The 27313-nt window shown below is 31.9% G+C and overlaps 1 protein-coding gene across 6 annotated transcripts in view; it reads left to right on the top strand.

Moving 5' to 3' along the window:
* LOC148614592 (uncharacterized) overlaps positions 1-27291 on the top strand; it is a 56018-nt gene extending 28727 nt beyond the window's left edge. For all 6 annotated transcript variants that reach the window (XM_088588779.1, XM_088588780.1, XM_088588775.1 and 3 more), the window contains 14 exons: positions 43-192; positions 749-901; positions 1852-1957; positions 2330-2434; positions 2892-3019; positions 3503-3583; positions 7178-7357; positions 7992-8099; positions 8622-8791; positions 9390-9479; positions 19346-19492; positions 22378-22485; positions 24875-24962; positions 25455-27291. In XM_088588779.1, coding sequence (XP_088444905.1) covers positions 43-192; positions 749-901; positions 1852-1957; positions 2330-2434; positions 2892-3019; positions 3503-3583; positions 7178-7357; positions 7992-8099; positions 8622-8791; positions 9390-9479; positions 19346-19492; positions 22378-22485; positions 24875-24962; positions 25455-25598 — 1758 coding nt within the window. In that variant the 3' untranslated portion in view covers positions 25599-27291. The remainder of the gene's footprint in view (positions 1-42; positions 193-748; positions 902-1851; positions 1958-2329; positions 2435-2891; positions 3020-3502; positions 3584-7177; positions 7358-7991; positions 8100-8621; positions 8792-9389; positions 9480-19345; positions 19493-22377; positions 22486-24874; positions 24963-25454) is intronic.
* Positions 27292-27313: the final 22 nt, after the last annotated feature.

The raw sequence follows: 27313 nt of genomic DNA, 5'->3' as shown, positions 1-27313 counted from the left end.
ATGTAAGCTGTTATTACATTAATGCATCTATTTTGATTCCAGTCAGTTACTTCCCTTGTGTCAACAGTGAGACAGTATATAGCATTATCCCATGTGTTCAGGACAACCATCATTAACCATATACTTAGTCCAAGCAGTCTCAGGGTATTCCATAATCATCCTTGTGTCAAGGAACAAGACAGGGAAGGCTTGGTAGGTTGGAGAAAGTTGTTTTGGCAAAAATTGTATTTCAGGTTATAACATCATATTCATAGATTTTTAATTTGCTCTTACTTGTAGCTTATGGAAAAAATGTTTTGGTCACAAATAAAAAAAAAGTTACGGCAATAAAATACATCATTAATACTTGATCTTAAGTCTTAAGGGTATTTCATTATCATCCTAGTGTCAAGGATCATGTTAGGGAATGTCTGGTAGGTTATGTAAAGTTTATGAATGCAATTCATTGGCAAGGTTAAATTTCAGAGTATCCACAGAACTTTTTGCTTTTACTTCATGTAGACATGTTCAATCAATTAAGTACAGCATTAGCACTTTACCTTTTAAACAAGTATCGTAGCACTTTTACAAATATCTCCCGTGTGTTTTCATGTTCATTTTATCTTCCACTTCATGTTCATCGTCTGAATATAGCTGAAATATTGCTGCTCGGACATTAAATTCATACAAACAAACAAACAAACAAACTCTCCCATGTGCAACTTCATGTTTGTATTTATATTGAATTGACTTGACTTCTTATTTGCAGGAAAATTACAATCCTTCACAACAGAAAGCAATAACCATTGCATCCAAAATAGCAATTGAACCACCAGTACAGAACAGAATTGTCCTATTGCAGGGACCCCCTGGTACTGGCAAATCTTTTACAATAGTGGGCATTATCAAAAAGATTTTTGAGGTAATCATATATCTACTCAATATTGTAGACTTAAAATCAGTTTAACATGATATTATTCGTAGCAGTTCTGACTGAACCCCCTATCAACACAGTATGGGGGTTTAATAGAAATGAATGTATCAGTCCAATCATCTGTTTGTCTGTCCATGCGTTGTGTGAGCCCAACTCTTCTTAAACTTGTCTGACACTAGATTTTTATAAAATTTGATGTATAAAGATTAGTTGTTATATGTTGACTGTCTGTGAATGAATAAGTCTATTATACGATGCTTTCAAAGGAAGATAATACTACCTGGGTTTTGCATGTTAAGTACCATTCTGTGTAAGAATCAGGCAATGGGTGGCACATGCTAGTTCTCAGTTTGGTCTTTTTTCCCTCAGATATATTCAGTACACCTAGAAAACAACTGAAAAGCTATTTAGATTTATTTTGAAGCATCTGTGATCTAGTTATTTTTTTACTGCTTATATGAAGAAAAAGTGTGGGAAAATTATCTCATTTTTTTTATTGTACATTTTAACTAAATTTTACTTATCAATATCTTAAAATGGCAAATTTTGCAAACACTTTGATTTTTTTTTTCTGGAGGTACTTGGTTAATGCAATAAAACTTCTGGGTTTATTTCCTTCATGTACCACACCTTATATTCATTTTGCCCAATTCTTAGACTGAGATGTACTTCCAGCATTGCCAAAAGGTTTGCTCTGTCTGTCACATATGACTTTTATCTGTACGCTTACAGATATTGAAAGATTTGCTTAAATGATTTTGATGAAATTACCAACTTTGGATGAAGCCAATTTCATAAAATAACACCTATCTGGACTATTTTTCTGTACGTGTGTGTAGCAATAGATTACAGGTCAAGTTAAACCTTGGTTTTACTTAAATGATTTTCAACAAAATAAGGCCTTGGATTATAATGTTCACTCATGTATTATTTTGTAGAGGAGCAATGGCCGATGTAAGATCTGTCTCTGTGCACCTTCTAATTCAGCTGTAGATGAACTCATTAAAAGATTAATAACTGAGAGAAGGAAAATGATTGAAGAAAGTAAGTAAATATGTCTCTGGTGTTAGAAGTATTAAGATACATGACATTATTAAACATTTTTCTATGAGTAGTACAATATTCAAGGAGCAATAGTAGTAGAGACTTGGAAGCCACAGTCTCACAGTTACATGTCCGTCTGTCTGTCGATCTCCTAGTGTCTCCCAGATGATAACTTGAGAACAAATAGAAGGAGTTTATGATTTATTTTAAAACAATCCAATACTTTTATTTATGGTTTTTGATGTTTGTTAAGGATTATCATTAAACGTTCCATTAGAGGTTTATTATGTCCTATAAGATTTCAGTTTAACAGTAATTAATACAATTGATAAACTAAAAGTATATATATATATATATATGTTTTTTTTAAAGAGAAAAATCCATTTGGCTTGGTAAGAATTGGAAAGCAAGAGAATATGCATCAAGATGTACTGAAATACACCTTTCAAGAAATTCTCAAAAGTAATCTGGATGTAGGTGAGTGTTTTTGTTGTATTAAGTTTGTAAAGATAAACTTTATTTCACATGAACTTAATAGATAAAAATAGACCAAGATGGTGGTTGAATAAAACAAAAATATAAAAAGTTTTCTTTATAATGATATTTAACATGAGTAAAACACACTTCTTGTAGCAAGCGCATATGGTCCCAGTATAGTACGGTAAGTTCGGCAGCCACTACTAATGCCATACCTAAAATTTACTCTTAATTTTTTTTTCTCAAATGTCAGGGTTTTATATAAAATGAATACTAACCCATGTCTTACTCACCAGGCAAATACAAATTCAGGTGCTAGGCCTGTTGAGTAGTCAGTCTTTGTGACAGGATCATGATACCTAGGACCCTTAAGTCAAAGGAATGAAGAAGAAATAAAACTATATAATTAAGTCATTTTGCTAGGCATTTCTAAAACATGCACATGTCTTTAATGTAGAATTAAAGAGAAAGATGAGGGCAAAGGTTGGCTCCAGTGAGTTTAAGGAACTGAATACATTGACCAGCAGGATACAGAGATTACAGTTAGACATGGAGGAAAAGACAGTCAGGTTACAAAATATTCAGGTTTGTTTATTGTAAAACCCTGGTCTCAATTTCACAAAAATTCATAAGTGTAAAGTTGATCGTAAGTAATGATGTCATAAACTAAAATAGAATTGTAACATCATGATTTACGATCAATTTCACACTTACAACTTTTTGTGAAACCGACGCCTGATGTTTATTTAGTATGTTGCTTGCTGTAAAGAAACCCAGTGATTTGAAAGAAACTAACTAAACTGTGTTTTAAAACATATGGAAATACATGTGTACATGCATATAAAGGCACATGAAAATATGTTTTCTGAAATCATACAAAAACCATGATGCTCTTTTCAATAAAGAATTTGTATTGATAGATAAATCTTCATTAATACTGCTTTCCCTAAAGAATTGAAGAGATATATGCCATTTTTAAGTAGAGTTTTTACAACTTGTTTGTACTTAGAATTTTTAGTATAATAAACAAGATATATATATAATATATTTTTTTATACATGTAAAAAGGCAGGAAAGTTGATGAGTGAGATAACCAAACTACAGAAGAAGAAAAATGACATGGAAGCTGAGATTCAGCAACTAAATAAGGTGTTAAAATTATGTCATTGTGATCAAAATGTGTAATAATTTGTTGATTATGTGAAAAGATTGTGACATTACTGCAACCTTTTTGTTAGCCACAAATGGAGTATGGATAAAGTAACATTGTCAGTAACTTTTACAAAATTCTTTTGATATATGTACTTGCTGATAAAGCTTGGATCAGCAAAATGACTTGATACAAGAAATTATCCCTTCTTTTGAAGACCAATAAAATGACATTTTACTATGATATTGCAACAACTGGAAAATTTTTACTTTTAACAGTTATTGTAAACATTATTGTAAACAAATACAAATTAAATGTGATACATGCCTAAAATTTATCACGAAATAATGTAAATACTGTACTTCTCTAAAGTCACGGGTAAGATTTGCTGCATTCTTATATGTAGGACTACGTATCATCTGCTGTCATGCCAAAGGAAAAAAATCATCTTCTTACGAATTATTGAGCTGATGTTAATAATGTCTCATAAAGTACTATTATAAAATAAAGCATAGAACATGGATAGTAACCAGATAATTGACATTGTTTATCATCCTTAGGACTTCAAGCAGGTGTGTTATTATTTCTTACATTTTCACTACTCAGGAGTGAATTTATATTCTGGAGAGCCGTCAAAATCATAAATAACTCACCATTAAAGAATTTTAAAAATCCTTGATAGTAAAGCACAAAAGATGTCAACAAATTAATCTTGTGAAATGCCAACCATCGCTTCATCAACTGACACACATGCTAAATTTTTACTAGACCGTATCACAGATCATCATGATTAAAGGTCATCTGATAAAATAGTCAACATCTGATAACTACTTATGGGTATCGAACAAATATTAGGCAGCGAGCATCGTTTTCTTTTGTACTTAGAAAATTTCTACTAAAAAGAATAAATGACATTCCCGTCGTAGTGGACTCACCTGATAAGAATCATGATATTGTCACTATCAATTATTTCTATAGTCTTTATAAACATCAGACAGGAAGTGATTCACTTTTATTTCTTATTCAGAGTCAGATATAGACCACAGAATTTGATCATTGTACCTTTAACATAAAAGTTACATAGATTGTGCTTACCTTTGGCATTTGCAAGAGTTATCGTTCTTGTTTGGTTGATTTGTGTAGGAGATTAGGAGTAAGAGTTTTCTCAGAAATGCATATTTTAATACAGATAGAACTATTGTTACGTAAAAAATATGGCATATTTAGACCAGAAAATCATTGTTTGTTCGGAAGGGTTTTCTTAACCATAGATCTCTTCTACCATTGACAGTGTGTGAAATCTATATAAATTGGTAGTTGTATGAAAATTTATGTATTTTAATGTGCAAGGTGGTTATCTCCCCCTTGTATAAATTCTTGCTTTAACTCTTACAGTATATCTTTAGGAATCTCCTTTAGCTATTTATTACAATCACCAACTGCATGTAGATTAAAATTTTGTTGAAAAAAATCCCCAAAAGTCAGTTTCCATGGACAGTATAGACCATATTATTGCCAAAATTTACATTGCCCTAAATCAGATTCTATTTAAACTATTGCACTTTTATATATTTTAATTGTATTTATTGGTACCTATTTAATTTGCCAGCTGTGTTATATTTGATGATTTGGGCATGTCAGTTAAGTATTTGATGGTTTGGGCATCAGTTCAGTATTTGATAATTTGGGCATGTCAGTTAAGTATTTGATAATTTGGGCATCAGTTAAGTATTTGATAATTTGGGCATGTCAGTTAAGTATTTGATAATTTGGGCATGTCAGTTAAGTATTTGGTGGTTTGGGCATGTCAGTTAAGTATTTGATAATTTGGGCATGTCAGTTAAGTATTTGATAATTTGGGCATCAGTTAAGTATTTGATAATTTGGGCATGTCAGTTAAGTATTTGATAATTTGGGCATGTCAGTTAAGTATTTGGTGGTTTGGGCATGTCAGTTAAGTATTTGATAATTTGGGCATGTCAGTTATGTATTTGATAATTTGGGCGTCAGTTAAGTATTTGATAATTTGGGCATGTCAGTTAAGTATTTGATAATTTGGGCATGTCAGTAAAGTATTTGATAATGTCGGCATCAGTTAAGTATTTGATAATTTGGGCATGTCAGTTAAGTATCTGATAATTTGTGCATGTCAGTTAAGTGTTTGATAATTGGGCATGTCAGTTAAGTATTTGATAATTTGGGCATGTCAGTTAAGTATTTGATAATTTGGGCATCAGTTAAGTATTTGATAATTTGGGCATGTCAGTTAAGTATTTGATAATTTGGGCATCAGTTAAGTATTTTATAATTTGGGCATGTCAGTTAAGTATTTGATAATTTGGGCATGTCAGTTAAGTATTTGATGGTTTGAAATTAAGCTTATTATAAACATAATAGCAAAGCAGGTGAATCATTTGAAATCCTTGACATTTTATATCAATTTTAAGCCAATTTCTTGTTCAGCTCATTTCTTTTCATGTTTTTTAAAAAAGGCTTATGTGGGAAGATCATATGAAGACAATATGTGGCATACCAAAATTGGTTGTCTTCTACCTTGACATTTGATTTCAATGTTAAATAATTGATATTATAAAGCCAATTTCTTTTCTGGGCTGTAACTTTTTCATTTTTTGCCTGTGGCTTTTGATATCTAGTTTGGGGGTATATGATGATGGGTTAATGCGTCTCTTCCCAATTTTATGACCTTTGACATTGACCTCAGTGTTTTCACTAAGTTTGTGATTATATTATATATAATATATATTCACCATAAACAGAAAAATTGTGTGCTTATAATATTTCTTATGCTTTGTGCTTATTGTTGCATGGACCTATATTCATTCTCATATAGTCATGTAGACATGTCTCTTCTTCAAATCATTAAAATATATGTTACTATTGTACTGTTCAAAGTGCAATGCCAAAAAACAAAATCACTCTTCCAAGATTAAATGAATAACATGCTTTCAAATGCACAAACGACACAATGACTGACATTCAAAGTCATCAGTTATTACCCTCCATGCTGGACAAAATGGCTGTGACAGACAACTGATTAAACACCGATTCATATCCGGATTCAAATTCCATTTTTACTAACATCGATCAAAATTTTTTTTTATTGGAAATTTGGTAGCCGGAAAAAAACTCAGTGATACACAGCTGATTTTACCGGCTGCCGGCTACTATTGAAAACACTGGACCTTTTTTGATAGAAATGTGATTTTTGGTTATTGCTTGTATATATTAAATATGGAAAGGGAGGCATCAGTTTTAATGTGATAAAACAGTTCTTTCTGGTTTCCATTCTGATGCAACTGCCAATATATCTAAATATGGCAATTTAAAAACTTAAAAATTGTATCTTTAGTGTTTCAAATTTGTTTGGGGGTCAGTAGTGGAATTGTGGTTGATAAATTCAGGCATGGGATGAAAATATAGGCAAAAATGTTCATGCACACAAAATATAGTTTGTATTTGTTTATGAAGACAATATTTGAAAATAGATTGGCTGTTGCTGTTTGTTTGCATTTTATATTATGGCAAAACACAATATCAAAAATATTAAAACTACAATATAATTTATCTTACAGGATGTAAAGTTGACCAGGGATGAAGAGGAGAATGTTAAGAAAAATATTTTGATCAAATCCCATATTGTATGTGGGACTTTGAGCTCATTTGGACATCACCAATATATGAACATTTTAGCTCCCCTCCAGCGAGAGAATCAAATCAGGAGGTCCTACTTTAATTGTATCATTGTAGATGAGGTATGAAATTAATATGTTGAAAATGTGTCAAAAAAAAAAACATACTATAACCATAGCTTATAGGTCTAAAAGTTAAGTGGTAGAAGTTCAGCTTAGTGTATGTGTTAAATTCAATCCAAAGTCTGTCTTATTATGACTTTTGTTTATATTCAAGTAAACTGAAATCTTTGAGAAGCTCGCATCATTTTCTTTGTGAATGCTTCATAATTGCTGAGTAAACAATACAAAGAATGTGTAAAATCATTTGAGGCTTCACAAAGTTAATGAATTAGTTCTCAGACCCTTCCTCATCTATTTAGGGTGCCTAATTGCCCAATTTTATTGTCATATCAGTAAAAAAAAAACAAAAAGGGGATTGTTAATCACCATATGTAGTTGATCATAACATGCCGTCAATTTGATTTGACAAATTTTACAGGAGTTATGAAACTTTAGCCCTTCATTTTTTTGTGATGAGGGAAGGGGCATGTGGCTAGGGGTAGCAATCTTAACAAATTTTGTATGTAACTGACATTTGTAAATATGTCTTCCCATCAGTCTGGAGGCCAGAAATATTTAAAATTGCATACTTTATTTTAGCAGACTTTTCACCCAAAGTATTGCCAATGCATTAAAATTCCTGAAATGTTTGTAGGCTTCCCAAGCAACAGAATTAGATACACTTATACCATTACAGTATGGTACCAGTAAAATGATATTAGTGGGCGACCCAGAACAACTTCCTCCCACTGTGTTATCTCAGGTTTGTGCTGTATATGACCAGTAAAACATTTTTTATATATATTTAGGCCAAAGTATTGTCTTTTTTATATGTACAGACTTATCAGTGGGGTTTAAAAATAAAAATGTATAGCCTTATTTGGGGTGTATCACATTTTACCGAATTTGCATGATTCTTACCAAGACTGCTACTTAAATTTTGTTCCTTGTAGAGGAAATTAGAAGGAAGAGATTTTTATTCAGATTATCCTATTAAACACTTCTGAAATGCTGATATACACGTATTACTGAGGAAATTTTATTTTATATGTGTAAGAGGCTCTCAATGTAAAATCAGGTAAATCCTATGATATTGGTGGCACAGCATACTTTTTTCCATCTGAATTTTTTGTTTCAATGTAATGTTTACATCATACAAAAGGTATCTATGTCAAAGATTTTGTTTAAATTGATGGATTATTAGTTTGAAAAAAATCACAATAATATTGAAAATAAACCATGAACAGTCCCTTTGCAGTAATAATTATGTGAAATTGTATTTCAGAAATGTGCCCTGAAAAGTTTTGGACAGTCCCTGTTTGAGAGGTTTTTCAACCATTTCAAACATGAAGAAGTTAACCCAGTGCTGTTCTTGGATACCCAATACAGAATGCACCCAGATATTGCATACTTTCCTAGTAAATTTGTGTACCTAGGAGCTCTTAAAACTGATGAGTAAGTGGTGTATTTTGAGTCAAGTTTTAGAAGTTACATTGATGCGAAAAGTTTTAGTAATTCTTTAGTTTTATTAACTCAGTAATTTTCTTTGTGTTAAAAATCAGAAAGTCAGTGAAAATTAACAGGAAAATGGTTTGTAAAAGGGTACATGTGTGTAACCTGAAAGTTTTATCCTTCCTGAATATGTGCATTGAAAAAAAAAACACCAATACTAGACCTGGTGTCATTAACACAGGTACAACCTCTTTAACGTTCTGTACCTGGTTTCATTAACACAGGTGTAACCTTTCTAAAATTCTGGACCTGATTTCATCAACATGGGTTTTACCTCTCTAAAATACTAGCACTGGTTTTATAAACACAAATATTAACTTTCTATCATATTGGCATCTTTTAAGTCCAGTATATATGGTAAGTTAGGTGCTATCTTAAGTACAATTTTATACATTCCAATCTGCACTCATATCCAAACATTTTTTTTATGAATCAGTAAGACTGATTATAGAAGGTTGACATAAACATCATTATTATTTTATACAAAAACAATGTCACATACATTTTACAGATATGGAATTTAAACTGTTTCCCTTTCTAGGTCTGTAAAGGGGAGGTGTAACAAGCTCCAGTTAAGGCCCTATGTTGTGTTTGATATGCAGGAAGGACAGGAAGTAACGACTAGGCGAGGGTATGTAGCTAAAAATTGGGAGGATGGACAGGAGGATAGGGATACAGGGTTAAGGGATGGAATTTGGTGGTTGAAGGGGTGGGGAACAGTGGTTAAAAGTGTAGGAAATAGTGAGTGAAAAATATAGGAAGCAGGGATTATGGTTGGTAACAATAACTAGGGGTAAAATGAAGGGGTCTGAAAGCAGTGGTCTTGGGAGAGGGAAGCAGGGCTGAATTATCCCCCCCCCCACCCTCCGGTTCAAAAATGTTTGTCAATAGGTCCTAATTAATTTTCTAATGGGGTATCTCCTTTTTAAAACTTAACCATCTGTTACCTATAATTTTTTAACAATGAATTTACAGCCATTATTTTGTATTTCATATTTTCACTGCTTTATCAATTTTAAGGAACATATATCTTTGTAATAGCTTGTTTTTTTGGTTTTTTTTTCATCAGCATCACATTTTTAAAAGTGACATAGGATTAAAAAAAAAAATGGTCAATCGTAATGTGACAATTCTTTTTTTTTTTTAAATCAATTATTCATTGATTAGATTTTATGTTTATGTTTTGTTTGTATATATTTGTTTTATTGGTTTCATTTTGAAATACATCTATATATCAGTTGACTTTCAAATTAGTAAGTCCATCACACCTGTAGAAATTTTTTTATGTACAATTTTCTGATCAACCTGATTTTGAAAGTGATTTTGAAATTTGTTTGATAACAGTTTGAAGAAGACAAGTAACAAGTTTTCAGTTTTTTCATTACTATTAATATGAAGATAGATAATTGTCTTGCTAGAATTTATATATAGTTAGTACTTCAAAATAGTTCTTCATATTATACCCCCACTCAATGAGTTTATGGTATATTGGAATCACCTTGTCTGTCCTTCCTTCATCACAATTATCTTGACTCAAAAGGGTGGATTGATTTTGAAGGAGAAGGTTCTGTTATGCCCAATTTTGGCCTTTAAATTTAAAATTGTTCAAGATTAAGATTTTCATCGTTTTTATAAACATAAGTGTTTATATTAGCTAGTTCAATAAAATTTAGACCGAACAGAAAAAAGCATCTCATCATTGTAACACCAATAAAATTGCCTAAATGATGAAAAATCATAAATCTCAATGTTTAAGCATATTTTTTTGTGAAAAACTAGTGTGGCTGCATATGTGTTCATACTTGATCTTTATATATACTGTATAGTATTGTAAAATACAACATATATGTCAATATTTTGGATAAACATGGATGCTGCCACTTCTGTTTTAGGCAAAAGCCATCAAAAAATATATTATGCAAAAATGCAACGAAATTGAAGATTTCACTAATGTGTTAATTTTGACTGCTATTAGGTAAAAAATATTCAAGATATTACCAGAATCGGCTGAGATATATTTACTACAACCATTACCCTTTCAAATAAAGTAACTAGTATAGACCAAAACAAATCTATAAAAAATGTTGAATACCTTGGCCAAAATAGGGCCTTAACGAACCTTCTCCTTTGATGTGTGGCTTTATGTAGATGGAGCTTACATTGTAAGTGATTTTGGATGCTCTCCAATATCATCTATATCATGGAATGAAATAGAAAATTTTTGTCACAAAAATCTCTGCTTCCAATTGATGGATTTTTTTTTTTGATTTGTTGTGTTGCTTTAAATAGATTGGGCATTTGTTGTAACTGTTTTTGGTGCTTTCTGATGTCATCCCCCTGTACGAGTCAGGTATACTTAATACAACATATTCAACTCCATATTAAAGTTACTATCATTAGAGGGTATCATTTTATGTGCTCTTTGAAAAATGTGTTAGTTTTTTTTGTTTTTGTTTTTGTTTTTTTTTTTATTCATTGGTTTCATAAAAGTCATCAAAAATTTTAATGGAAACTTTACCTTTCATATGAAACCACAAAAAACACAAGAATTGTTACCCTACAATAAAAGTTCTTTCACAGTATTGTCTCATTTTCTCTACTCTATATAACATGTCTTATTGTATATTATTGCATCATAATTTTTTGTTGTGTTTTTTTTTGCCATAGAATAGAAACAGTTTGTATCAATATTTAGTTCTAGTAAACAGGTCTTTGTGAAATTATATATGTAAGATATTTCAGCTTTTGATAAAACCAATTTTTTCATCTGTATACGAAAATGATTTCTTTGTATGATGATCCTCAGTGTCCATGGTGACAGGCATAAAATGGTCATTTAAGTATTTCAAATGTTTGTCTAAAGACCTTTCTATACCCCATGCAAAGAAGTTGCGAAGGGTATAATGTTTTTGACCTGTCCGTCAGTCCATTTTCAGTTTTCCAGACTTTTTTTCTAAACGCTTGCAGATATGGACATGGTTTTTGGTATATAAGTTACAGATCAGGTGTAACTTTTGTTCCACTCCAATGATTTTTACCGAAATTACGGGCCTTGAACTTAACAAAATTCACAGAAATAACAGTTTTCTGGAACTTTTCTAAATGCTTACAGATATTGACATGATTTGTTTATATATACGATCACCATGATAAGTTATAAGTCAAGTTTAAGTTTCGTTACACTATGATGATTTTTACCAAAATTACGGGCCTTGTTCTTAGCAAAATTCACAGAAATAAAGTTTCATTACTTTTTTTTTAAATGCTTGCAGATATTGACATGATTTTTAGTATTTAAATTCACCTTGATAAGTTACAGGACAAGGCTGTAGCTGGGCCTTGAACTTAACAAAATTCACAGAAATAACAGTTTTCTGGAACTTTTCTAAATGCTTACAGATATTGACATGATTTGTTTATATATACGATCACCATGATAAGTTATAAGTCAAGTTTAAGTTTCGTTACGCTATGATGATTTTTTACCAAAATTACGGGCCTTGTTCTTAGCAAAATTCACAGAAATAAGGTTTCATTACTTTTTTTTTAAATGCTTGCAGATATTGACATGATTTTTAGTATTTAAATTCACCTTGATAAGTTACAGGACAAGGCTGTAGCTGTCCCCCCGCCGCAACGCGGAGCCAAGTCATTGAAATGCTGGTGTCTGTCCGTGCCTCCGAAGCTTCAGTGTCTGTAGTATCCTTTATCTCAAGTTCCTTTGGGTAGATGTGATGTATCAAATCCCCGAAATTAGGATTGTTTAAAGATAATACGTCATCTATATAGCGGAAACTGAGATTGAAGGATCTAGCCAAATGATAGTCTTTCTTTCTGATCAGATCAGCAATAAAGTCAGCCTCATAAGAGTGAAGGAATAGGTCAGCAAGTAAAGGAGCACAATTTGCTCCCATTGGAATGCCGACCGTTTGTTGAAAAACACGTCCACCACACTGGACAAATATGTTGTCGATTAAAAATTCCAGCATTTTGTAAACATCTTCCTCTGTATATTTGGAAGAAGATTTGGAATTATTTCTTACAAAGTATGAGGAATCTCTACCAAGAACTATATATTTGTATCTAGGTGTACCATCTTTTTTGGAAAAAAAATGATGTATAATGTTTTTAAGTCGTGATTTTAACTGAGTATGGGGAATAGAAGTATACAGTGTTGAAAAATCATAGGTTTTAATGCTATTATATTCAGATAATAGTCTTGAACTAATTGTCTCCAAAAGATCTTATGAATTTTTCAGGATCCACATTGAATTAATACCACTACGGGAGTAAGAGTAATCAAGGGAACCAAGGTTATAGCGGTAATCAAAAGAATGTAATCCAGGGACAAAGACCAGACATGGAAAACAGACATACACAACAAAGAACATAAAGTAACTAAAATCATACATACAAAGTAACAAAAGTAAATGAGCAACACGGACTCCACTAAAAACTGGGAGCATGGACCAGGTGCACCAATAGGGTAAGCGTCCTCTGCTTTTTTAGAAACATCCGCCAAGTTGCTCATAAAAAGTCAAGTCCGGGGTAGACAAACAAGGAAAGGAAAACTATGACCCGTTGAATAAATCAGTTTTCATGGTGTTGATGGATACACCATAACGATCCACGAGTTCATGATGACAACCATAAAACTTCTGTAGTGATGACTTCAATCTTGTAGCAACATAAAGTCTACGTAGTTTCGGCAAGCTCTGGCATAACGTATGAGTTGTGATATGAACACTCCATACGCAGGAGCCGAAGGGATGTTGCCACAGATGAAAGGAAAGTTGATAATTCTGAATGAAAAGTCATCACGTTTGTCATAAAGTTTGGTCGTTTTCCTTTACAATAACAAGTGTTGTAGTAGGACTGCAGACCCTCTTTGACAGTTGTGAGTACAGAAGTTAAAAGTTTTGAAAGAGGTTTGGTGGTACATTTTGCAGATCTAGCTATGAAACGTTGTTTGTATGGATTCTTGTGGAGTTTTGGAATCCAGTACATAGACGGTAAATCACAATCATCGTTCTTGGTAGAGAGACCAAAAGAGGATAGCACAGATTTATGGTTTTCCACAATCTCTTCTTTGGACAGTGTGGTAGCAGTATAGGTCTTATCACTGCTATAGTTTTCTACATCTACCTCTGATAATAAACATTGGATGTAAAACGATTTGCAGAGGAAAACAATGTTGTTTTGGGCTTTGTCTGCTGGTACAACAACATATTTGTCATGTATAGTAGACAATGTTTTTGCTACATCTAGGTCTTTGAAAACTGATGTAGCCTTGGCACTCATTGATCCACTTAAAACTTTCATTCATTTCAAAATTAAAGACCTCATGGCCTTTAACCACTCTGACAGAGAATCAATGTCTTCTTGTTCTCGTTTTATCCATTTTCTTGCATAGTCCTCAACGGCATCCATAAGAAGTTTAAAGTTATAATTCCAATTTATGGTTCACAGTACTTGGGACCTTTAGAAAGGATATTACACAGAGATTCGTTTTCGATGATGGTTAAATCTCCCATGACGACGTGACCAGAAGGACCATATTTGAATGGAGAGGTTTTGCAAGAACAGTCAGGTGGTTAGCCTTGAAGTCCTCGAGGTTCTGCAATAGCCTTTTATAATTGAAAATTTTGGATGCCATGGGTGAAGTATAGGAATATGAAATAATTGGTATGGATTTGTCTTTGAAATATGGGGGAATTTTGTTGGTAATATTTTTGTGATGGAGGATGTTAGCCGAATTATTTTCATCTATACCTTTGTTGACAAACAGTAGTGGAAGAAATGATCGTTTTTCTTCACCTTGACTTTTCACACAAACTGGTTTAAAGAGTCTGTGGAAACCAATATCTAAAATGATGGCCACAAGTCTGTATAATGATGAGGTAGGATCAGAAACAGGAGTGTCAAGACTTGTTTTGTAAAGGGAGTGTAGTAGAGTGAGAGGTATAGAATAAAGTTTGGTTCTAATGTGATGAAGTCCAAGTGGTTTTTGTATGAAAGGAAAGAGACCATCTATAGAGACATCATGTAACTTAGGTGACGTATAGTGGCGATGGCCATGATTCCTTTCCCGTCTTGGATTTTTGTTAAATAAATTCATCACATTTATGCTATTGTTATATTGGCTTGAAAGGTTTCCTATACTTTTGATGTTGTCATTGCATCCGTAAGGTATTGCAGTACCTAGTCTGCATATCCAGTACTCCTTTCTTTCCCTACGATAGTTTTTACTAAGAACGGGACTGTTCTTAGGATGGTAAATTTTTTCTAAAATATGAACTTTCATGGAGAGGATTGAATGATCTTGTTGATTAAAGTATTGATAAACTGTTGGGACTTTGGTGGTGTTAATTCCCGAACGATGACTGCACATTCTTTTGTTTAATCGTTCTTGCGTTTCTCTGACATATACTAAACCACATAAGTTGCATTCTAATCCATATATTAAGTTTGTTGATTTGCAACTTAAGTCATCGTGACTTCTTGTATGGATGAATTGACAATTTTTATGGGAGTTATGGGACTTTGTTCATTTTTCACATTATTCGCAATAGGAACACATTGTGGACGCAACTCCTCAGAAAACGCAGCACGGAATTTGACCAAATTTTGTAGGATTGTTTGTCACCATATGTAGTTCACCATACTTAACTGCCATTATGATTCAACAATTTGGATGTATGGGACTTTGTTCACTTTCACAATATATGCAATAGGAACACCTTGTGGACGCAACTCCTCAGAAACCACTGAATGGAATTTGACTAAATTTTGTAGGATTATTTGTCATTATATGTAGTTTACCTTACTTAACCACTAGTTTGATTCAACAATTTTAATGGGAGTTATGGGACTTTGTTCATTTTTCACATTATTCGCAATAGAAACACATTGTGGACGCAACTCCTCAGAAACCACTGTATGGAATTTGACCAAATTTTGTATGATTGTTTGTCACCATATGTAGTTCATTATACATAACTGCCATTTTGATGCGACAATTTTGATTAGAGTCATAGGACTTTGTACATTTTTCACATTATTTGCATAGGAACACCTTGTGGACGCAACTCCTCAGAAACCATGGAACAGAATTTGACCAAATTTTGTAGGATTATTTGTCACTATATGTAGTTCACCTTATATAACCTTTATTTTGATTCAACAATTTTTATGGGAGTTATGGGACTTTGTTCATTTTTCACATTATTCGCAGTAGGAACATCTTGTGGACACAACTCCTCAGAAACCATGGAACGGAATTTGACCAAATTTTGTAGGATTGTTTGTCACTATATGTAGTTCACTCTACTTAACCTTTGTTTTGATTCAACAATTTTATGGGAGTTATGGGACTTTGTTCATTTTTCACATTATTCGCAATAGAAACATCTTGTGGACACAACTCCTCAGAAACCACTGAACGGAATTAGACCAAATCTTGTAGGATTGTTTGTCACCATATGTAGTTGATCATACTTAACCACTATTTTGATTTGACAATTTTGATGGAAGTTATGGGACTTTGTTCATTTTTCACATTCTTTTTTGTGGATTTTTTTTCATTGTATGAAGAATTCTTAACCTGACTTAATTTGATTCATTTTAAGATACATTAACCTTGAATCACCACATGTACTTATGAAAGCACATAAGTTTGAATCTGCTATTTATACAAGTGTCAAACATTTGTAATTCAACTCTTTCTACAGCGATGGGGGACGTATGGCTACATGTAGCATTCTTGTTGGTTCTGGTCCAATGATTTTTACCAAAATTATGGGCCTTAAACTTAGCTAAATTCACATAAATTGCCGTTTTTCTGACTTTTTTTTCTGAGCACTTGCAGATTATGACATGATTTTTGGTATATAAATTTACCATGATAAGTTATAGGTCAAGTGTATGTTTTGTTCCGCAACAATGATATTTACTATGGATTATCTAAAACTCAAAGAATCACAGTCTGAAGTTTTAAACTACCATTCTGAGTAACAGAAGTTAGTTCGAAGATAAAGGTCCAAAGCCTAAAAAACACTCTTGTTCCTTTTTTTATCAGGGTCCTTCTACATGTATTTTTCTTATGAAAAAATTTACTTTAGTATCCAGCATGGGGACGCATAGGGTATGTGAGCGTGCTCACTAAGGTTCTTTAATTGAAAATGAAATGAATAGTTGGGGGTGTGGAATTGACTTTTAAGAACTTGTATAGAGGAAAAATGATGATTTTAGCAGTTTTCAGCCAATATTTTGAAATCTAAATTAGATAGAAAGAAACTTTCAAGTTGTGAAATGATCCTTAAGATTATTCGTACCTACCTGGGATAAAATTGCGTTTTAACCAATTTTTTAGCTTGTGTAAAATCTCGAGCTGTTGATATTTTACACAAAGCTTCATATGGGTATACTGTATCTTGTCTACTTCCTGTTGTCCAAAAAAATTTTAAGTTTCCTTTTACAGTGATAATATACAAAAATTTCATCACATTTTTCTTGGTTTAATCACAGGTTGCTGATATTTATGCAAAGCTTCATATAGATATACTGTATTGTGGGGTCTGTTTCATACTTGTATGACACCTACTTCTTATATGCCAAAATAAACATTAATTTCCTTATATCAAAATAGAAAGCAGGGTTATCACTGGTGTAACGTTACTCAGAGATTTCTTGCTTTTTTTTTTGTTTTGTTTTCATATTTCTAGATTAAGAGATTTTGGAAAACAATGTAACAAGAAAAACTGTGGGCAAGGCCCACTTAAGGATACCCACTACATTCACCCCAAATACCATGTGGTTAAAATGTAAAAATAATTGTTAAGCTGGTAGTTAATGTAGATTGAGTTTGAAATTAAATGTGATACATATGATATGGCATACCTATATATGGCTTCTGTCAAAATACAAAGTGGAGGTATAAAAAGTAGTACAGGTGTTACTTGAGTCCAGCTGTTTATTTAAAATCTCCTCTCAATGAATGGTGCAAAATCTTTTTCATTTTACATTTTGCATGAAAACTTCTACTTCAATGCAATATTGCTTCTACCAATGCTGCTGTTGTTACATAAACAGTTGTCGCACTTAAGTGTCAAATTAGTTAATATACTTCATCTGATTGTTCTGTTCTGTTGTACTTGTATCACTTTCTTTTCTTCACCTGTTTTGTCTGTTTTCTATAAATGTTGGATTGTTGATCTACATTCAGGAGGAAGACCTAGAGTAAGGGACACCTTTTACAAATCATTGGAATGTTTGTATTCAGGATTTTACATTTATCTCATGTAAGCATCAAAGTTACTTGGACTGATTTTATTCTGTTTCATTTGATAGCTTAAGAGACTTTGGTGAAATTGAATATGATACAAACATATCACTGATTTCAAGAGTTATGTCCCTTACCCTAGGTCTACTTCCTTAAGTTTTAAACCTTTTTGCACATATGATTCTCATTCTATAAGGTTCATCAAAGTTTACATTGAAATCAAGGTTTTTATCATACACAATAATTGTGTGGTAAACATAGAACAGGAAACATGAAATGTACTTGGTTCTGTAGTTCAAGATGTAGATATAATAAACAACTTAATGATCTGTTTCTTAACAGTAATTTACATGTATTTATTATTATTCTTTGTGTTTTATGTAACAATGGACTTAAAAAGAGAATTACAGTTAATTGATATGATTTACAAGCTTAATTTAAATGGTAAAACAGAGACAAGCCTTGTATGTTTCATTGTACAAACATTATATGTTTATTTTTAAAGCTGCATTAGCTGTCATTTTCGTAAAAAAATTTCTGTTGAAATATGCCTTAATTCTACTAATTTACACTTTTCCTATATAATTTCAATCAATAGATAAATTTGTATGCATGTGACTTCTGGTGACCTTAATCCATGCATGTGCTGTAAGGGTCGCTTTTTTTAAAAGCAAATCTGATTGCAAAGCGAAAGTGTCAATCATTGGCAAAGAAGACTGTCGGACTCAAGCCGTAAAAGAAAAAAGTTCGAATATAATGCAAGGATCCTTTTGAAATTTACGTATTGTGATATAATGTGGCACAAATATGGTCAGTAACTGTCTATATTTATTTGAAAACTAATCAAGAAATGGATGAAATGAAATGTAAACAAGACACATGCTAACCTGTGTATCCGTTATTGTTATTATTTTTTTACCAAGGTTAAGTATTTTTAACCCGGGCTAATGTCCTGTTGGCAATCTTCGGAAGTAAAGGCGAAAAATAATTAGATCTGAGCTATCGATCTTCTTTGATTGAAAAAATGTTGTTTTTACAATATTCTGTAGGTATTATCAACATTTATTGCTTCAAGGGCATTACTACAAATTTTTTTCATTTTATCAGCAAAATTCAGTAGAATCAAAACTGAACAAATTTGGCAGCTAATACAGCTTTAATATAAATGTAAATTATGTCAATACATGGTAGTTCTCTGAAGTTTAATATTTTTTCAGAGCCATTATTAACTCTATTGAAGCTGAGTTTACTATAGAACTATGTGAGTTCCTGATAAAGAGGGGCAGTTTACAACAGAAAGAAATTGGCATAATAGCTCCTTATCAACAGCAGAAGAAAATTATTATGGAGGGTTTAAAGTCAAGGTATTTTAGTTTAGGCAAACAAGAAAAGTGGTTTATTCGGTTTATATCAAATTCAGCTTTGAAAATAAACTTAATAAAATCAGTATGGATTTTACATACTAGTATATAATTTAGCAAGATATGGGCTTATAAAAACCTTTTTGCAATTCATGCATGTAAAGCATGGAAACCTTAGTGCAAAATGGAGTAAAAATGTGTAAATTTTGCCAAATTTTAGGGAAACACTTAATTCCATTTCATTTTTAGCTCACCTGGCTGAAAGGCCATGTGACCTATTACCATCACTATGTATCTATCATCTGTAAACTCAAACATCTCCTCTGAAACTACTGAACAGATTGCAACCAAACTTTAGATAAATATTCCTAAAGGTATTTTTAACCATCCTTGTTTGGAGATTTATGATCTGGCAAAAAACATGGGCACCATTACTAAAAATAGACCATAGGGGTCAAATTGCAGATTTATGCACATAACTCAAAAACAGTTGGGGGTTTAGCTAAATCTAGCTTGTTCAGCATGATAGGGTGGACCTACACCAGAATTTTCAGAAAGATTCATTGACAAATAAATGAGTAATGGGTTCTTAAATGTTTTTTTTCCCGAAATTTACATTTCCAACTTTGAAAATCTCCCTGTAAACTACTAGATGGATTGAAACAAAATTTAGCATAATTGTTATTTAGTACATCTTCAACAATCTGTTTTGAGAAAAATATGGCCACCATGACTATAAATTGACTAAAGGGGTCAAATTGCAGAATTATGCACATAACTCAAAAGGAGTCATCCGGGAGTGAAATGGTTCAGCTTGACTGAATTGACCCATGCCGAAATTTTCAGAAAGATCCCTTGATAGGAGAATATATGGGTACTGAAATGGATTTTTTTCCAGAATTTTTGTATTTCCAACTTTGAAAATCTTCTCCTCCTGAACTACTAGATGGATTGTAACCAAACTGGCATAAATATAACTTACAATATCCTTAAAAATCTTTGTGTGGGGTATTGATCTGACAAAAACCATGGCCAGTGTAACTAAGAATAGACCTTAGGGTGTCAAATTGAATTTTTGGAAGTAACTGATAAACAAATGGGTCGAGCTAAATTCTGACAAGGTAAAATTTTTCAGCATGGTGAGAACCAACTTATGCCAAAATTTTCGTAAAGATCTGTTGACCAATATTGGAGATGTTGCCCTTGAATAGTAAACACGAGGTTCCCAGGAGCCTGAATCTGATTGAAATTTGCCTTTCAAGGGCAATATATTAAACAAGAAGTTGACCAACAATTTTGACTCAATAAAACTTTGATAGGACTTATCATAAGGATCATTTCAGTAAATGAAAGTCTAAATCTATCATAGTTTTCAAGACATTGGCTGAAAACTTTAAAAAAAAAAACAAAAAAAAAAAAAAAACCTGTTATTTTCCCCTGTCAATGGCAATAACTCTTGTAAGAAAGCGTCTGAAAATTTTATGCCTTTTGTAGTTCTATAAATAAGGATCATTTCAGCTATTGAATGGTTTTGGAGATATATGCAAAAAACTACTGTCTGACCCCTATGTTCTATTTTTAGTAACAGTGGCCATGTTTTTTGATGGATCAAAAAAACCCACTTCAATTCTATGCAGGATACCCCAAGGAACACTTGAGTTTTTGTTTTTATTGGTAAAATCGTGTCAGAGGAGAAGATTTTTTAAAGAAATAAAATTAAAAATAGCAAAAACTTTCAAAAAGGGCAATAACTCCAACGTGGCTTAGGTCTCACTAACCACTTCCGGGTCAAATGGCCACCCCCCTATGTAGTACCAAAAACACACTGAACCTAGACATATGCATTGTAAGTGCATTATTTGTGTGTATTATGATTAAAAGTAGTCAAAATAAAGCTGAGAATGTGTACTTTAAGATCATATATGTAATTAACTACAAAAGTGTATGAATATTGTTTACATGTGTGAGTAATTTGCCTCCATGCTGTCAGTTAGCAGAACAGGTAAAAATGTGGATTTTCAGTATTATTTATTCAAGTAAATTTTGTGAAGAATTTCTACTATGATCGTACCATTAGCATAATGATTTTGGAAACCTTATTTTCCAAGCTTCGCAACGGTATGCAGCTTTAAGATGTCATTTGGCCTGGGAATTCACAGTGAGACTTTGAAAATTACTTTTTTAACATGTAAAGTAATGGAAACGTTAGAAGTGGTTAGTGAGACCTTAATAGATTAAAATGAAAATTTGACCTCAGATAGATCTCATCATGCTGAACACTTTTATCCCATGTCAGAATTTAGCCAAACCTAACTGTTGTAGAGATATATGCGAAAAATTACTGTCTGACCCCTATGTTCTATTCTTAGTAACGGCGGCCATGTTTTTCAACAGATCAAAAATCCCCATATCAGTTCTATGCAGGATGCCCCAAGGAACATTCATATCAAGTTTGGTTCCAATTGGTGAAATAGTGTCAGAGGAGAAGAGTTTTGAAAAATTGTTAACGACAACGACAGATGATGACAGACGACGACAGACGCCAAGTGATGGCAATAGCTCACATGGCCTTTGGCCAGGTGAGCTGAAAAATGACTATGAGGGATTTGTGTTTTGATATATAAACCAAGTAGATAACTAAGATGCTCTCTATTGATTAAATGATGCTTGTGACAATAGTACAATAAGGTCAAGAGTCCAGCTTGAGAAAGCTAAAAAGACTATTTTTGACTTTCAATTCACTATTATTGATAATTGTCTGAAACTTTTCCTGAATAGAAAGGGCTGAGTTGTGTCATCTTAATTTTATCAGACACCTGCAATAGCTTCTTGTAGATCCATTATTTACAGCCTGTACTAAGTAGTAGGATATTTATTTTCCATTTCAGCCAATTGGATCACGTAGAAGTAAACACAGTGGATGGATTCCAGGGACGAGAAAAAGAAGTGATCATACTTAGCTGCACTAGGGCTAAAAACTCATCAGGTGGTATTGGGTATGTATCAAATAGTGAATTAAGGCAGATCATACATAATATTCTAATTTCTCCTTCAAACAAAGTTTGGGAAGTATAAGAGTTATCACTCTGTCTGTTTATCTTTTTGCATTTTTTGTAAGTGCAATTTTTTTTCAACTGCCTAAGGGATTTTGCTTTATAGAACGGTTGGGTATATTATGTAGATGTGCGTGAATGAATGATTACTATCAGAGGACTCAAAAAGGAGATCATCCAAATTGAGGGTTTTACATGCTAAACTTTGTTAGTTCAGTTCCTCATAAACCATTCATAGGATTTTGAGAAAATTTTAACAAAAAATAACTTAGCCAAAATGGTAATTGTTTACATAATTTCAAAAAGATTTTATGGGGAAATATACCATTTTTTCCAATAATTAAAAACTGGTCTAGAATTTCATTAAAAAAAAAATTGTAAAAATTCTTATTTGACATTAAAAATTAGGGGTCACCAAACTTGATTTCATGTCATTTTAAAAATAAAATTTTCATTACATATTCATGTTATTAATCTCTTCCTTGAAAGAGGCTTTTTAGGATATTAAATTTTGTCATACAAGTACATGTAAAGTTTCAAAATATTTTTTTTCACATCATATGAAGTACAACAAATTTATGCTTATCGTGAATTTTTTAAAAATCCCTGGCCAAGGTAATTAGTAAGTCATTATGATTAAGTAGAATATAGCGAATGGGCTTTTACTGAATTTTCTGATACAGCGAAGTATATATTGATCCTGTTGATTAATCTAAAAAAAAGAAAAAAAAAAAGCTATTTCTATGGGTTTCTTTATGAAATCTTACAATGTGATGAGATGAACAATGAGCTAAAAAAGGATGTTGCTGTAAGATTTGAAATTCTTATGACCACTTGAAGAACAATTTAAAAAATTCCTTAAAGCATGAAATCGTACAATGATAGTGATGATAATGGTAAACTCTTAGCAAACCTTATTAATATCCATAACAATGTCACAATGGAGGATTTAGTTATTGTTGACAATGAAGAAATGCACATTTAAAAAAGGACTCGAGACATATTTGTTTAAATTTGCTTTCGTAGATTACTTATAGTCTAACATATCTATGATTGACTGTTTTTATTTGATTTTCTACAGTATTGTTTATTTTAGAATTACACAGTCCTTAGATAATAGCCATGTTATACTTTTATTGGACTCGTATCTGCAGTGACATTTCCTTGTCTATTTTTAGTAAATTTTTTGTAAATTTTATAGCAGCGGCTATTATTGTTCAAATTTTATTATGAAGGAAGATTTTAGTGTCGTAAGTTTTTTCTTTTAAAATTTTATTTCATTTAATCAATTTCTCTTTTTATATTTGTTACAGTCTTCTATCTTTATTTTTTAACTAGTTTTTTCTTATATGTATAATTTGTGTATATGTAAAATGCTTAGAGTAATTGAATTATTATATAACATGCTTGCTTTAAAAATGCCTTGTAATAATAATAATAATAATAATGAAAAATGGCTGCAGAATTAAAGTCAGATGATGACATATTATAAGTGCTATTACTATTACTATAATATAGTATTGGTGTAATTTTATGGCCTGGGAACTAAACGAATTGTTTTGGCTATCAAATCTAATCTATAACTAATGATACATTGTACAGACTTAGACATAAATGCGTGTGTAGCATGCAAGACAAACTCCACTCATCTCTCACACAATTGGTTTATTTTAATACATTATAATTACGAAATATGACACTGATACATGAATTTCCAAAATTATGACAAACTCAACAAAGTTATTACGCTCACAAACATGGATGGTTTACAAGTTTTAGGAACTATTTGTTGTGTATTAGAACGACACGATAATGTTGATGTAAAACCTTTTTCTGAGAATGAAAAAAATATTTATCAGAGAAAACAAAAACAAACATTTAAAGTTTCTTAGATAATGTCTAAATAACTTGTCGTGAATGTGTTATGTACATAATTGAAATATTAACACATTGTGTAGCTTCCCTCTAATGAATTCACTTAATTATATAACAAACTTTGCTATAACAATATAGCAAATTACTTTTGTAGCAAACTTGTATTATCCCTTATAGGCAAGTTTGACTGTATTTGCACACTATCAATACCTGATTTTCAAATCTTGTCACAAAAATAGAAGTTGTGTTTTCTACTTGCTAAATGGAAAGTAGTAAATTTTAACTTTCCCACACCACCATTTCACTAGCCCAGGGTAACAGGAAATGAGATTCTAAGATTACTATTATCTTCATACTAAACTAAAATCCTCCCTTTCCTGTTAATTTTCCAACTTGTTTGTAATTTTAGTTTTCTCAAGAACAAAAAATCATAGATATTGTATTATTAATATTTCAGTTTCCTGGCCAACAGTAAACGAATGAATGTTGCTTTGACACGAGGAAAGTCAGCTCTTTATGTTATAGGGTGTTTGGACTCCCTCAAGGTAAATAATTGGAAATAAAGATGTCACAAGTATAATGTTTCATCTGTGTAATTCTTAAAATGAATAAAAAATAGGACCTTCTGTTCTGTGGCAGAGTTCTTAGATTTAAGTCTATAAATGTTTTAATCAGTCTGAAATATTTAGTTTGCTGAAAGGTTCGTGACCTTAAATGTCAAAATGGAAAAGTTAACTTGTACTTGGTTACATCTACAATGAAATGCAAGCATAAGTTCTGACAGTTTGATTCGACCTTTATCATTTTAAAGATTTTGGTATTCTCTGCCAAATATGCAGCTCTCATATTAGAAATGATAGGTCCTTGGGATGATATGGCAATTTTAAATCAGACTCCGTATGTTCTGATTGATTACCTCCTTACTCTTTCTATACTAAATAGTATGAAGTATATGCCAATGAATTTTAAACTACAGTTTTATCAATTGATGTTTTTTTTCCTTGAAATGGACTGATTGATTTAAATGTATTTTTTAGAAGGGAGACTCAGCTTGGAAAAGTCTAATTGAGGATGCCGAAAGTCGACATGTCATTACGAAAGTGGACACCCAAGGTAGCCATGAAATGTTTAATGCTTGCCTTAAGACAGATGCCAGACTAGGACGACAATTTGTCAGCTGAAAGTTCAGGAATCCTTTCTTGAAGATTACACAATGAAATAGACTTGGCTTGAAACTCCAAAATTGTTTACCTGTGAATGGAATCCCTTCTTGGAGACGACACAATGAAGAAGATTTGGCTTGAAACTCCAAAATTGTTTTTTGGAGAGAGGAACCCTTTCTAAGAGATAACACAATGAATAAGACTTGGCTTAACACTCAACCATTGTTTTCATGTGAGAAAAGAAATGTAAGAAGTCATGTGTTGATGGTGATAGACCACTCGTGGTCCTTTAATGGTGAAGTTCGCAAATATGTGATGGCTGGAGTAACAGTTTTAGCAGCTGCTACAGGCTAAAATTATGTACTTGAGAATAGGGTTGATAAGATTATGACTACTTTTGTTATAAATGTGATCATGAAGAGCATCAGCTGTAATAGTGCCATCTGTTATCACATTTTGTCCCGTAATTATGATTACTGGTATTGTTAAATTAAGAATTTTTAAGTGAATGATAATTATCATTAAAAACCGTTTTTGATGTTTTTTTGTTTATGGACTTGAGAAATCCAATTGGAAATAATGTAAAATTTTTATTTATATCTTTTTTTTAGTAACTGCAATATGAGGTTTTAATGTTGTGTCCACACAACTTCCAACTTGGGTGCTCTCAAGCTGCATCCTGCAAAGCATTTTTTTCTTTCTAAATCATCAAACATTGTAGCAATAAAAATATGTAATTTTATGTTTAAATTGGTGATAAAAAAAAATGTACAATGAAAGCTGAAATTGTTTAAATTTATATACATTAATCAACTTTAAAAATAATGAAGATCTGGTCAGAGATGAAAAAGAAGCACATTTTTAATATATTTGGTGTAATTTAGTTAATTATGATGTGATATTTTGATCAATGTTTGTCCTATATAGCATCCTAGAGATGGTTGTTGCTCTTTATTTTAATGATCAGTATATTGCATGTCCAAATGATCTTGTACTACAGAATTGACCAATTCGGAAATTCAACTTTCGTCCTTATAAAAAATGTATATTTGTAGAATTCATGTGGACCTATTAGGAGCTTCATGAACAGTAGCTGTCCTAAAATGCCATACAGTTTCTGAATTGGTCAATTCAGGCATGATTTAGGTAATGAAACTGTATGTTCATGCTAGCATTTAGAAAATTATGGAGTTATGAATTACTTTTTACATATGTATACTGTATATTATGAGGAAATATTGATAGTTCATGATATGACAGGCAGATTATCAAGTCTTAATATTTGATAATTGAAGAATTTATATAAATTCAATGAATTATTCACATTTTCTACAGTAAAATTACCAGTTGTTTATGGTATAGTGTAAGAAGTTGGAAATCAATTTAAGTATTTAATCTATGCAATCTAACCTGTTTTCTGGGATTATTATGGTATTTGGTCTTTTTTCTGCTATCATTTTTTATTAGTCATTTGCTAAATAAGTTCTCTTAATAAAATATTTGTTTTTTGAAGACCCATATTTTTCCACAAAATAAGAATACAGTTTTGTTTGGGATTTGATACTTACAGAGACTTTGAGATAGAATGAGATTCACAGTTGCTCTTCATAATTTTTATATTGAGATATTATGTTTGTTACTTATGGTTTCAGATTGAAACTGCATTATAAAGTGCTCTGTAAATATACAAACAATAAATTATATAACTTTGTGATTTTGGTATTTATAATTTG

This window comes from Perna viridis, chromosome 6 (assembly GCF_037379345.1).
Source record: "Perna viridis isolate PV_CMFRI_1.1 ecotype Kerala chromosome 6, ASM3737934v1, whole genome shotgun sequence".
Lineage (NCBI taxonomy): Eukaryota > Metazoa > Mollusca > Bivalvia > Mytilida > Mytilidae > Perna > Perna viridis.
This window is presented reverse-complemented; position numbering and strand designations above follow the sequence as displayed.